Below are 13,548 nucleotides of genomic sequence, written 5' to 3' on the forward strand. Positions count from 1 at the left end.
CTTTGTTTGTATTTCATTGATCTCAGACTTTAATTTGATTATGCACTGCCATCTGTTCTGCTTGAATATGTTTGTTTCTTTTAATTCTAGAGCTTTTAGATATGCTGTTAAGTTGATGACATGAGATCTCTCTAATTCTTTGTGAAAGTATTTAGTGATATGAATTTCCCTCAGTATAACACTCATTGTATTCTACAACTTTGGGTATGTCATGCATTCATTTCCATTGAATTCTAAGAATGCTTTATTTCTTTAATTTCTGTTTTGACCCAGTAGTTGTTATTAGAGGGTTGTTCACTTTCCATAAGTTTGTAGGCCTTTTGTTGTTGTTGTTGAAGTCCACCTTAAATATGTTGTGGTTTGATAGGATGCTAGGCATCATTTTAATTTTTTTGTACCTGCTTAGGCTTTATTTGTGACTGAGTATGTGGTTTATTTTGGAGAAAGTTCTGTGAGGTGCTAAGCAGAATGTACAGCCTTTTGTGTTTTAGGGTGAAATGTTCTGTAGATATCTGTTATATCTATTTAATTCATAATGTCTGCTAAGTTCATTATTTCCCTGTTTTGTTTTTGCCTGAATGACCAGTTTATTGGTGAGACTAGGGTATCGATATCTTCCACTATTAATGTGTAAGGTTTAATGTAAAATTTAAGCTAGAGTAATATTTGTTTTATTAAAGTGGTTTTCCTGGTATTTAGGGTGTGGATATTAAGAATAGATAGTCCATCATGATGTACTTTTCCTTTGAGGAGTATGAAATATACTTCCCCATTGCTTTTGGTTAATTTTGGTTGGACGTCTGTTTTGTTAGGAATTAGAAAAGCTCATGTCCTTCTTAAACTCCTCTATCATCATCATGAGAAGAGATTTTATATCTGAATCTTGCTTTTCCAGTGTGATGGTGTGTCCAGGACTTGTAATGGTAGGAGTATTGGGTTCTGATGATGGCAAGTAACCTTGGTTTGTGTTGCTTATATTCTTATGCTTGCCCCACATCATCTGGTTATCTCTAGTGCTACTTGCCCTTGCTAAATCTGACTGGAACCTGTCCTTCCTATGATCCTGGTTGTGTCAGAACTCCTCAGAGTCAAGCTGTCTCTGTGATCCTGTGATTCTGGGATCTTGTGATCCCGGGCTTGTTAGAGCACTTGGGAGTGGAGCTTCCTCTGGGTATTTTGGAAATGACTGCAGAATTTGTGCCCATGGTCTTCTCAGGGCACTGGCCAACCCAAACAGACTGGAAGCAACCAGAGCCACTGGGCTGGCAGAGTTCCTGTGTGCCTGTTCCAGCTGGTCCCAGTTACTCCTGGTGTTGAGATAGATGTTGTGTCCTCCTCACCTCGGATCCTGGGTGTGTTAAAATGCCTGGGAGTGGAGCTTCCTTTGGGTGTTGTAGGACTGGCTGTGGAGCTTGTGCCCAAGGTCTGCTCAGGGTACCAGCTCAGACAGACTGGAAGAAAGCTGAGCCACTGGGCTGGCAGAGTTCCTGTGTGCCTGCTGGTCCCAGTTACTCCCGGTGTTGGGACAGATGTTGTGTCTTCCTCACCTCTGATCCTGGGCTTCTTGTTCTCTTTTAAATTTATGGTCTTTCTTTTCATCAATTTTTGTTACATGTACACACATACACATACACACAAACATTTCTAAATATAATCTGTTCATTATGTACAGAATTATTGGTATGTATTTTTTTTAGGGTTCCCAATTTGGTATAGGATTACCTGTTGTTAGGCTTTTCCCTGGAAAAGACTAATTTTATACCCAGAAACTTTTTGTTTTTTCATTCTGTATCTAATGTTGGTGTCAAACTTACTATATACCTCAGGATGACCTTAAACGCACAGAAATTCTGTTCTTTTGTTCTTTATTATGCTAGGTATGGGCCAGCAAGCATGACTCTGTGACTTATACAATTTTTAAATGTTTATTTTTATTTTTATCTATTTATATGCATCTGTATGAATGTATGTAGCCACAGGTGTGTGCAGGTGCCTATGGAAGACAGAACAGAGCATTAGATTCCCTGGAGAAGGAGTTACTGGTAGTTGTGAAGTGCCAGAAATGAGAACTAAGAACCAAACTTGGTCCTCTGGAGGAACAGTAAATGTTTTAAATTTCTGAACCAAAGCTTCTCTCAAATGGTCCCTAACTTTTGATAAAATTATCCAATAGTCTGTGGAAACCTTAAAGAACATTTTGACTGAGATCATGGAGCTTTATTTGTGTGAGTTCCACCTTCTTGGACACAGAGACTATCAGAAAATCTGTGAAGATATAAACAGCCTTCACACTGAAAATTGTAATACATTAATGAAAGAAAGTGAGATACAAATGGATTCAGAGACCAGACATTGCAATGTATGAACTGGAAAAATAAAAATTATTAAAATAGCTATGTTCTGCAAAGCAGTATTTAGATTCAGTATAATCCCTACCAAATTTTAATGCTTTCTCTGCAGAAATGGTAAAAAGAATCCTAAAATTCTTACTGAATTAGGAAAGATGCTCAGGAATGAAGAAATTATAAGTGAGGAACAAAGCTGCAGGCACCATAATTTCTGAGTTTTTAACTTATGACTTAATGAACTGTGGATGCTCAGATATCTCAGAGATTCTTAAGTTGTTGTATTGAGCCTCATGGGGGAAGAAGTTCAAAAATCCTTTTTATAAAGTCAGTCTTAAATCTACAAGATTTTAGAATCATTTTTTCTACTTCTTTAGCCAAATAGGCAACAAGTCTAAGTACTAATTCCATTCACTACTATTCTTTCTTACTATCTCAAGCCTCCCTTTAAGTTTGATTCGACAGTTATTATAATTGAAAAGTACCATCTCATTACATCAAAATAATTGTTACTTTCAGTGTCAAATATTCTTCATTGTCTATTTCACTCTCAGGAAATCAGGACAAAATAAATCCTATTGTATGCCATGTCATATGGTAGGTATCACCTGGGGAAAGCAAGCCAGAAGATAATGAATCACTTGGCTCTATGAGCCATCTCTGTATAAGAAACCCATGGACCTTTCTCTTAAGAGGCTAGTAACAATAATCCCTGAAGGTTTGCCTGGTTTGTTAAGCTATTCTCCTCCTTATTTAACATGCACACAGGCACCCAACCTAATATTTTCTACATGTGTTGTTAGGCTTCTTGACAAGTGTGTGCACTAATGATTTTCATTTCAGAGTGTGCACATCCTAACTTTCTTTATGTCAATAAAATATATACACTTCATTAAGTCCTCTTTGGACTCGAGTGTCAGTATCAATTCTAAATGATAAATGAAAGACTAATGAATTTATTAGGATGGATTTTTAAATAACTTAAAAAGAATTTGAAAATTAGAAAAGTACTTTGAACAATTTGAGCTCTTGACCCTTGTGGGAACCATGCCCTCAGCAAGAATTGCTGTGCAGTGGTTTTCTGGCATGTGTAGACCAATAAACACAAGGCATGTGGGTACTACATGGATGATCTATGAAACCTGGATTGTTGCTGGTTTTAAGGAGTCGAGCAAGACAAGGAGAGGAAATAAGAAGAAACAGCTTGATTTCAACTAGGTAAGGTTCACTGTCCTATCTCCTCTATTTCCCACTATAGTGACTGATCCCTTGAGAGAAAGGATATTGGAGTGGTCAGCATCCATGATCTCACCAGAAAGCCAGAACAGAGTTCAAGATAGTGATTGTCCAGTGGAAAAGAAAAGCAAAGAAAACATTAGTCCACATATTTTGCAGTTGCAAAGCAGAATTCAGAACTGAGGTCACATAGGTAATGCTCCATTTGTTTTATTTTTGGATTTATGATAAGATTATTTGACATGTTGAAAGCAAAACTATAATCACCACAACACTAACCAACTGTAAAGCTACCCAAACTTCATTTCTTTTTATTAAATAAAGTGATGGTTAACCCTTATATATGCCTAAAGACCTTTGACAATTCACAAATTTCCTTGAATCTCACAACAAAGCTACAATATGAGGTCAGTTCTCTCATTGTTCCAGTTTTCCTGAGCACCAAAGAGTCCAAGTATCATGTGAAGTTTAATATAAATGACTTGTGTGTGTATGCACTTTATGCCTTCTCTTACAGTTTCACAGTCATTACTGAATGACTAGTGTGAGCCAGAATGAGAAGAGAGTTACTGCTTTAAAGTCTGCTTCAGTCACAAGGCAGAGCCTGAAGGCTGCTTTTTGGTTTGTTTGTTCTTCATCTCTGATTATGTTCAGTCTGAAGAAGACTTCAGCAAAGGTGGAAACCATGCTGTAGGTGGAATGGACAAAGGGGCTGTGCATTTTACAAAAGTGAAAGCAAATGAGGTGTAACAGCTCAAAATCTCTTTTATATAGAAAGCCAAAGTTTTTGTACCAATAAACTTGTGGAATATAATTGATAAGTTTAAAAGACAAACTTCTAATGACAGAGACATTGAAAGCGATAATCTATTTGGTACTATGGTAACTTAAACAGGAAGATCTTCTAAATAAAAGACCAGACATTCTCAGCTATTGATTCACGGGACTTCCCAATTCACTAAGTCAGTTGCTCAGTCGCATCAACAAACTGATTATATGTTTATTTACTCTGAGGAAATTTTAAAAATTAAAAGAATAAATAGACTTAGAATACATTTAATATTGATAGCATTATATTTGGTAAATGCTTAACTCCTTAAGAGCTGATTATAAGTATACTATTATACTTATGTGACAATTATACCATACATAAAAATACTAATACCTTCAATCAAAATGCAGTCAACAACTAACCCATCAGTGAACAATAGGGAACAGTTTGGTTTAGTAGTATAACTATTGTAAATCTTAGTTGTAAACATACCATGACACACAGCACATACTTCTTTCAGTTTTAGATTTAGAAAAGTAATTAAGCATGGAATTATTTAAATATATCTAAACCAGTCAGGCTCAAACATACCTGTTTTCTCATATTGAAACAGGAGCATTGCAAGTTTGAGATAAGCTCGGGCTAGTAGAAAGACATTTTCTGAAAAGGAGCTGTCTTTCTCTCTTCATATGATTTTCTAAAATGCCTATTAAAATATTTAAAATGTACATAGATGTGTAGAAAATATCTATTGATTGAAATGTGATAGTAACTATATGTTAAAGGAATTTTCAAGAGTTTTCTCCAAATTTGTTATTTAATTTCAATTTAAAAATTGGGAAAATGAGATGTGATTTACATATTACATGAAATATTTAATTAACTTTATTCTTTCTGAAGCCTGGTTTTCTGGACAGGAGGGTAAATTATATGCATGTTTAGTTTTCCAAAACCTAGTTACTATATTAATTATGCACATACTCAAAAAATTTTAGCACATTTCTGCTCAAATATTGGGTGTTTTTAAGACAAAGAGATAAATGTTATTGATGGGATCATGTAAATTTTGATGGGAATGAAATGCAAAGAAGTAAAAAACCACAACCCAGTGTACATATCAGCTATCTGTAGAAGCAGATGTCTACAACAAAAAGAAAGTGAACCAGATCCATCCTGATGAGTCAGAGAGAGCTGTGTAAAGAGAATAATTATGAAGGCTAAGGCACCAGGGACAATTGTGGATGTCTGGGTTAGTTTGAGAACTGCATGGAAATATTGTGAGAAACACAGTTAAATGCAGGGAGAAGTAAGAAAGGATAGTGAGTGTTATACCAATGAGGTTATAATTTGTCATGAATTACTAAAAAAATTATAAGAATTAAATTGTGGCATTACCTTGTTTTTATTGGAATTAGGACATTATGTCATAGTATGATAAGCTGTAAGAAGAAATCAGTGTGAGTCAGAAGGTAAATAAACAGAATATGTAATAAAAGTGATCAGGGGCTTAAGCTAAGTGGGTACACAGAAAATAGAAAAGGAGATAACTGGAAAGAACTGGAAATAAATTAGACAAAGCAATAGGATTTTACTAGATGGAGTATAAGGTGAGGAAGATAGCCAGGAAGGCCAAGTAGTAGACATGATGTGAATGAATGAGATGACTCAAGAGGGGCCTTGGAGAGATGGCTCAGCAGTTAATAGCACTGACTGTCCTTGCAGCAGAAACAGATTCAACTTCTAGCACTGACATGGTGGCTCACAACTGTCCATATCTCCAGTTCCAGGAAATTTAATGACATCTTCTGATCTCCCCAGGTACAAGAAATGAATCTGGTGTATAAACATGCATACGGGCAAAACAACCACACACAAAAACATACACAGGAAGAATATAAAATATTGGTGGGGGTTTTGAAGAAGGCTATAGAATGACAAATTTAAAGTGGTTGGAAGATTCTTAATTGATTTGTGCATTAGGAGAATCTCAAGAGATCATTGAAATTATGGACCTCCACCTTGAGGGAAAGATCTTTGAAGTCAAGATTTCAGGAAACTTTGTATAAGTACTGCACAAATAGAGAGAGGTAATGGAAATAGAAGGGTGAGAAGATTATTCACATTTTATTTAAGGAAGAAACACAATATTTAAATATTAAAAGGCAGATATTTATAATTCTGGTAAAAGGATGGGATTAATATTTGGGATAAAAAAGAAAAAATATAAAAAATATTGAAGAAATAGTAAACAAAAAAAATTCTCATTATCCTCAACAGGGACATTTCATATCTGAGATGGAGGCTCAAAACCACACCACCGTGACAGAATTCATTCTTTTGGGGTTAACAGAGAATTCCACACTGCGTGTCATCCTCTTTATGATATTTCTAGGGATATATGCTGTTACTTTAGTGGGAAATTTCAGTATCATTAGTTTAATAAGAAGCTGCCCTCAACTCCACACCCCCATGTATCTGTTCCTTAGCAATCTGGCTTTTGTGGACATTGGATTTTCCACATCAATCACACCTATAATGCTTACAGGATTCCTTGGACATACAGTAGCACTCTCAGTTGCTGCTTGTGTAGCCCAATTCTGCATCGCAGTGACATTTGGGACAGTTGAGTGCTTCCTCCTAGCTGTCATGGCCTATGACCGCTATGTGGCCATCTGTTCACCCCTGCTCTATTCAACACATATGTCCCCCAGGATCTGCTTCCTTTTAGTTGGAGCTTCGTATGTGGGTGGCTGTGTGAATTCATGGACATTTACTAGTTGTCTGTTGAGTCTGTCCTTCTGTGGACCAAATCAGATAGATCACTTTTTCTGTGACTTCCCTGCTGTGTTGAAACTTTCTTGCTCAGATGTCTCCATTATTGGAATTATTCCTTCTATCTCTGCTGGATCCATCATTGTGATCACAGTGTTTGTCATAGCCACCTCCTACACCTACATCCTCATCACCATCCTGAAGATGCGCTCCACTGAGGGCAGGCAGAAGGCCTTCTCCACCTGCACCTCCCACCTTACTGCAGTCACTCTTTACTATGGAACCATTACCTTCATTTATGTGATGCCCAAGTCAAACTACTCTACTGAACAGAACAAGATACTGTCCGTATTCTACACAGTAGTGATCCCCATGCTTAACCCCCTCATCTACAGTTTGAGAAACAGAGATGTAAAAGAGGCTCTCAGGAAGGCCACTGTCAGAATATTTCCATAGACTTTAAAGATTTTATATATGCATGCCACTATTAGTGCCTAGTAAGTGCTATTTAACTGTTTGTGTAAGTTAAAGTCCTATTCCTTTTCATCAACTTTCCCTTTAAACACTTGAATGTGTAAGAAGACATTTTGGTGTCAGTCAATTTATAAAAACACAGCAATAATTATTACTATTAAAAAATTACCAAATATGTCAATATGTTTTATTTATTCTGTTTATGAAACAAACAATAATTTAGTCTTGCCATTTTGTGCATATGCTATAAATCAATTATATATGGAATCCATTTATTTTGAAAAATAAACAAATAAGGTGGCATTGTTATTTCTTAGTTTGGAAAAAGACTGTCTGGACAGTGAAAAATAAATGTTGGTCTACCACATAATCATGAAGGAAGAAGGATATAAGATTAATAGTGAAACTCAGAGTCTAAGAAACCAATAATCTTTGGCTTAACATTTAGCTTGTATAATAAGTTTATTATCCTGACATTTTAAATTGCACTTAGTTTACAGAGGTGGATATCAAGCCATGGAGGAATCAGGCAGTTTCTCCAGAGAGATGTAGAGCCATTCCTTCTGATTCTATGTTCCATGCAAGACAAGTTTTGATTCAATTCCTTTGGCTCTGTTTTTCACACACTTGACCTATATTATGTGATTATAAATCTAATGTTGTGAACACTGTTAATGATACACAAGATTTGTACAAGAGCTCCCGGGGTCTCAACCACCAACCAAGGACTGCACATGGAGGGGTCTGATTGTTCTGGCAGCATGTGTATAGTAGAGGATTGCAATTTGATCATCAATAGGAGGAGAGGAGCTCGGCCCTGTGAAGGTTCTGTGCCCCAGTGTAGGGGAATGCCAGGGCCAGTAAGTGGGAGAGGGCGGGGTGGCAGGCATGGGGAGGGGGGAGGCAACAGGGGTTTGTTTTTGTTGTTTTTGTTTGTTTGTTTGTTTTTTGGAGGGGAAACTGGGAATGGAGAAATGTACATGTAAATAAAGAAAATATCTAATAAATAAAAAAAAGGAAAGTAGGCCTTAGTTAGTGTATCACATTAATCTTAGGGAAATTCGTTTTATGAAGAATGTCTAGTTTATGTACACCATAACCATATTTGACCTGGGGAAACTGCCCTGATTCCCACTTTCAGGAAAATGAAACACACTTGTACAAATGCTAGCATTCCAGCCATGTTTAAATACACATTAAATTCGAACTTCTGACATAATGGTACATGTAACAATTTAGAAGGCCATTTTATAGTCAAAGTATTTTTTCTTTTTTTTTTTGTGAAACAGGTGAGAGTCTTTTTCTTTATTAAATCAGACATTACAGTTTTGGAGAAAAGGAAATACAATGCCACCTTTCTTGATAAATCTTTCCATTCTTTGGAAATTATTAATTTTTTAAAATTTAATGTTTTGTCTGCATGTATGTCTACATATAACTTGAGTGCAGTGCCCACAGAGGTCAGAAGAGGGAGACGGATATCTTGGAGCAGTAGTTTCAGATGGCTGTGCGCTGCCATGTGAGTGCTGAAAATTCACTCCATAAACAGCAAAGACAGCTAGTGCTCTTAACGGTTGAGCCATCTCTGGGTGGGAAAGTTGTTACTATCAGAGACAGGGTTTTGCTCTGTTGCTCAGGCTAACTGAACTCCTTGGCTCAAGTGGTCCTCCCCTCTCAGCTTGATGTGAGACCACTGCAGGCAGTTCCAAAGATATTTTTAAATGAGTAAATATTTGAAAATGTTGAGTTTTCTTTTCTAGACAGGGTTTCTCTGTGTAACTCTGGAAGTTAGTTAGCTCTGTAGGACAGGCTGTCCTTGAACTCGGAGGACTCCAAAATGCTAGGATTAAAGGCCTGCATGGCCAACACCACCGAGCTTTGGAGAATTTTTTTGTGTGTGCTTTTACATTATAAACTTAAAGCATTTTCTTTTTTAAATTTTGTAGTGCTGGGGATCGAATGAACCTAGAGTCTCATGTATGCATGGCAAATATTCTCTACCACTGACCTATATTCCCAGCCCATAAAACTACATATAGAAGGTATAGATAACTGTGTAGACAGATTAATATTGATATTATACTAAGCTACACAATTTTATTCCTAGAAGACTACACATCTTGGATACTGTTGCCAAATGAATATTTGAGAATCTTTTGCCAACAGAGTAGAAACTGAAAAGCTCCTAGGATGAAGCACAGCAATAGAATAATTACATTGATGCTTTTAATGTCATGTATAATATTTTAATATATTGCTATTTAAAAACTGAGATAGCTAACATTTATATAAATATCTGCTGTTTGGAAATAATATTTGAATGCTGATGCTGATTTAGCTAGCTGAATACTCTGCCAATTTGGACCACATTAAGATTTAGACCACATTAAGATTAATGATACAGCTATTTAATATATCATATTGGCTAACTAATATATGAAAAATAGATTTTTTTTCTGAATAGCCTGTTGAGAAAAGTGCCCTTACTTTGCCTTATAGCCATGTCACTGTCCTAGCTTGTGATGACTGAACCCCCTCATAAGGGATTAAGAAGCCCTCAAACCACAAGTTTAGTCACACTGACTTCTGTCTCCCACTTCTACATGTCTACTTCCAACCATCATTTCTCTCAGTCGCTCAAAAATAAAAACTATCAAAGTTTCCTAGAAGGCTCGGCAGTTTTTTGGAGTCTCTGAATGTTGGGTCCCTCCCTCCTGCCTCAGCTCCTCAACACCAGAGCTTACAACTGGAGACTGTCAGCTCACGCCTGCTGTGTCTAGGACAAAGGCCCACTGCCCTGAGTCCCACCTTCGAGGATTCTGGAGGAAGGTATGACTGGTGGCTGACACATTTGCTGGCTGAGGACATTGTTACATGAAAACAAACTGACCGCTTGAGGACATCTGCTGTTGACCGCCACTTTCGAGAGTGGGCATGCCTGGCAGCCCGGCTTTCCCTTTGACTTCCCCTTGACTTTTTTCTGACTCCTCCCACATTGTTTATGTAAATGTCTTTATAACCTAGAGATCCAGTTTCGCTTTCTTGTGTATAAATGCTGAACCCCCAAAGTAAAGTGGCAAGCCTTGATTGGAACTCCTCAACTTGGCTTCTCGTCCTTTTGTTCTCGAACTCTGTGTTTCAGGTCCTTTTTCTCCCTTCGGCCAAGAGAGAACCTGGTTCGTGACACTGTGAGACAGTTTAATCTGAATGATTACAGCATACATTGGAAAATGTAAACATTTCAGCCAGAAACCTGAGGAAAGGAAGAGCTGTTGCCAGGGCAAAGGGAGGGCTTCTCTGAGATCCTTGGTATTTTTCAATGAAATCTTTGATGTGGCTCACCTTATGAGAAACGTTAAATCTTTGGACAGTTCTTTCCCCATTGGCTAACCAGATCTGGATCCTGGTAATGGGCTCCAAGTTGTTCAGTGAAACAGCAGACAAAGTACTTTTATTGTCAACTTCAACACTCTTTGCTTTAGAAATGATTCTTGGTGTAGCACTTCCTAGTCTGTGGCCCTGTCCTGAGAAGGGCTGGAACACAGGCTTTGTAGACATACACACTTCATTTTTTTTAATCTTCAACTTTAACATCCACCTCCTCTTTATCAAAAACTCCCCATAATTCTGAAGGTAACTCCCTGTTTCTTCTGTTCAGTGGGAGACAAGCATTTGGCACCAGCCTTCCCTCCTTCCTCAAAAAAGGCTGTCAAAAAAATATTCACAGTCCTTTTGTTGATTATCATTGACGGGTTGACTGTCAGGAGGTCCTGTTTCACAAACCCATTCTTCTTTTATACTGTCAAGATTATCTACTTCTTTCATTCTCTTTCTGCTACTCAGGGCATGGCCCCATGGCTTGTCCTTGGTCCCGGGGGCTGGCAAGAGCTGCCACTGCCGCTGCTGGGTTGAAGCCCCTCAGGCCTGGAGCACTGGGAAACCCGTTCGGGACCAGCAGCCTCACAGCGCCGGGGATGGCTCTCTAGTCAAAGTATTTTGACTAGAGAGTACTTTGATTAATGCTTCCACATCAGTCATGAGTGTGGGTCTATGAAGAAATTAGGATTTAATAACCTTGTTGATATAATAACCCAGAGATGATGCTACAGATGATGATAATGTTTCAAGTGTTTTAAGGCACGCTGTATTCTATGTATGACCCACAATCAAAAGAGTAGAAAGATGGAAATACCACCAGAGAGAGCTAGTATCACAGGAGTGCAGACAAACCTGTGAGTGCAGGTAAAACCACTACTGCTACTCAGAGGAAACTGCCTGGAACCCTCAGGCACAGGAACTGAGGAGCGGCTTGGGACAGGATCCTTCTGATTTCTGTCTGCACCCCAGAGCTGACCCTGTTGGAGTTCTATGGTAAAATTTTGGGATCATATATGTACACTATCATATCATCTTAAAATAGTGATACCTTGATTTCTTCCTTTCCAATTTTTATTCCCTTTATTCTTTTTGCTGCTCTCTTACTGCTCTAGACAGAACTTCAAGTACTATATTGTAATATATTGTAATAGACAGGGAGATAGTGGGGAGCCTTGTCTTGTCTCTGATTTTAGTGCAACTGTTTCTAGTTTCTTTCCATTTAGCTTGATGCTGGCTATTGGCTTGTTGTATATTGTTTTTATTATGTTTAGGTGTGTATCTTATATTTCTGATCTTTCTATGACCTTTAACACAAAGGGCTGTTGGAATTTGTCAGAGGCATATAAGGAGATAATCATGTGATTTTTTTTCTAGTTTATTTATTTAGTTGATTACACTAATGGATTTTTGTATGTTGAAACATCTCTACATCCCTGGAATGAAGCCTACTTGATAGTGGTGAGTAATATTTTTGATGTGATCCTGGATTAAGTTTGTGAGAATTTTATTGAGTATTTTTTCATTGAAATTCATAAACAAAATTGGTCTGGAGTTCTCTTTTGTTGGTTAGTCTTTGTGTGGTTTAAGTATTAGGGTAATTGTCCTCATAGAATTAATTAGGTAGTATTTGTTCTGTTTCTATTTTGTGGAATAGTTTGCAGAGTATTGGTATTAGCTCTTCTTTGAAGCACAGTAGAATTCTGTATTAAGACCATCTGGTTCTAGGCTTCTTTTGGTTGGGAGTGTTTTAATGACTGCTTCTTTTTCCTTCAGGTTGATGGGACTCTTGATAGTTTACCTGGTTTTGATTTAACTTTGGTGTCTGTCTAGAAAATCACCCACTTTGTCTAGATTTTCCCATTTCACAGACTACGGGGTTTTGAAGTAAGCCTAATGATTTTTTAATTTCCTCAGTTTTTGTTGTTAAGTTTCCTTTTTTTTCATTTATAATTTTGTTAATTTGGGCACTTTTTCTCTGCCTTTTAATGTTTGGCTCAGAGTTTATCTAGCTTGTTAATTTTCTCAAAGAACCAGCTCTCTGTTTTGTTGGTTCTTTGTATTGTTCTCTCTTTCTAATTGACTAATTTCAGCGCTGAGTTTAACTATTTCCTGCCATCTACTCCTCTTGGGTACATTTGCTTCATTTTGTTCCAGAGCTTTCATGTGTGATGTCAAGCTGCTTGTTTATGCTCTCTCCAGGCACTTAGAACTAAGAGTTTAGCTCTTAGCATTGTTTTCTTTGTTTCCCATAAATTTGGGTATGTCGTGTCTTCATTTTCACTGAATTCTAAAAAGTCTTTAAATTCTTAAGTATGGGCCTTGAATTCCTGATCTTTCTAAGACTTTTATCATGAAGGGATGTTGGATTTTGTCAAATGCTTTCTCAGCATCTCATGAGATGATCATATGTTTTTTTTTTTGAGTTTGTTTATATAGTGAATTACATTGATGGATTTCTGTATATTGAACCATCTCTGCATCCCTGGGATGAAGCCTACTTGATCATGGTGGATGATCGTTTTAATGTGTTCTTTGATTCAGTTTGCAAGAATTTTATTGAGTATTTTTGCA

General features: G+C 37.2%; 1 protein-coding gene and 1 pseudogene across 1 annotated transcript; one reads left to right on the top strand and one right to left on the bottom strand.

The window, feature by feature from the left end:
• The first annotated feature begins 6,645 nt into the window (after window positions 1-6,645).
• LOC116102761 (olfactory receptor 477) lies at window positions 6,646-7,581 on the top strand. Its single transcript, XM_031387788.1, has one exon. It carries the CDS (start codon window positions 6,649-6,651, stop codon window positions 7,579-7,581), a length of 933 nt encoding a protein of 310 aa, XP_031243648.1. The 5' UTR covers window positions 6,646-6,648.
• A 3,216-nt stretch (window positions 7,582-10,797) lies between these two features.
• Window positions 10,798-11,515, bottom strand: LOC116101340 (annotated as a pseudogene).
• Window positions 11,516-13,548: the final 2,033 nt, after the last annotated feature.

This window comes from Mastomys coucha, unplaced genomic scaffold, assembly GCF_008632895.1.
Source record: "Mastomys coucha isolate ucsf_1 unplaced genomic scaffold, UCSF_Mcou_1 pScaffold21, whole genome shotgun sequence".
Classification (NCBI taxonomy): Eukaryota; Metazoa; Chordata; class Mammalia; order Rodentia; family Muridae; genus Mastomys; species Mastomys coucha.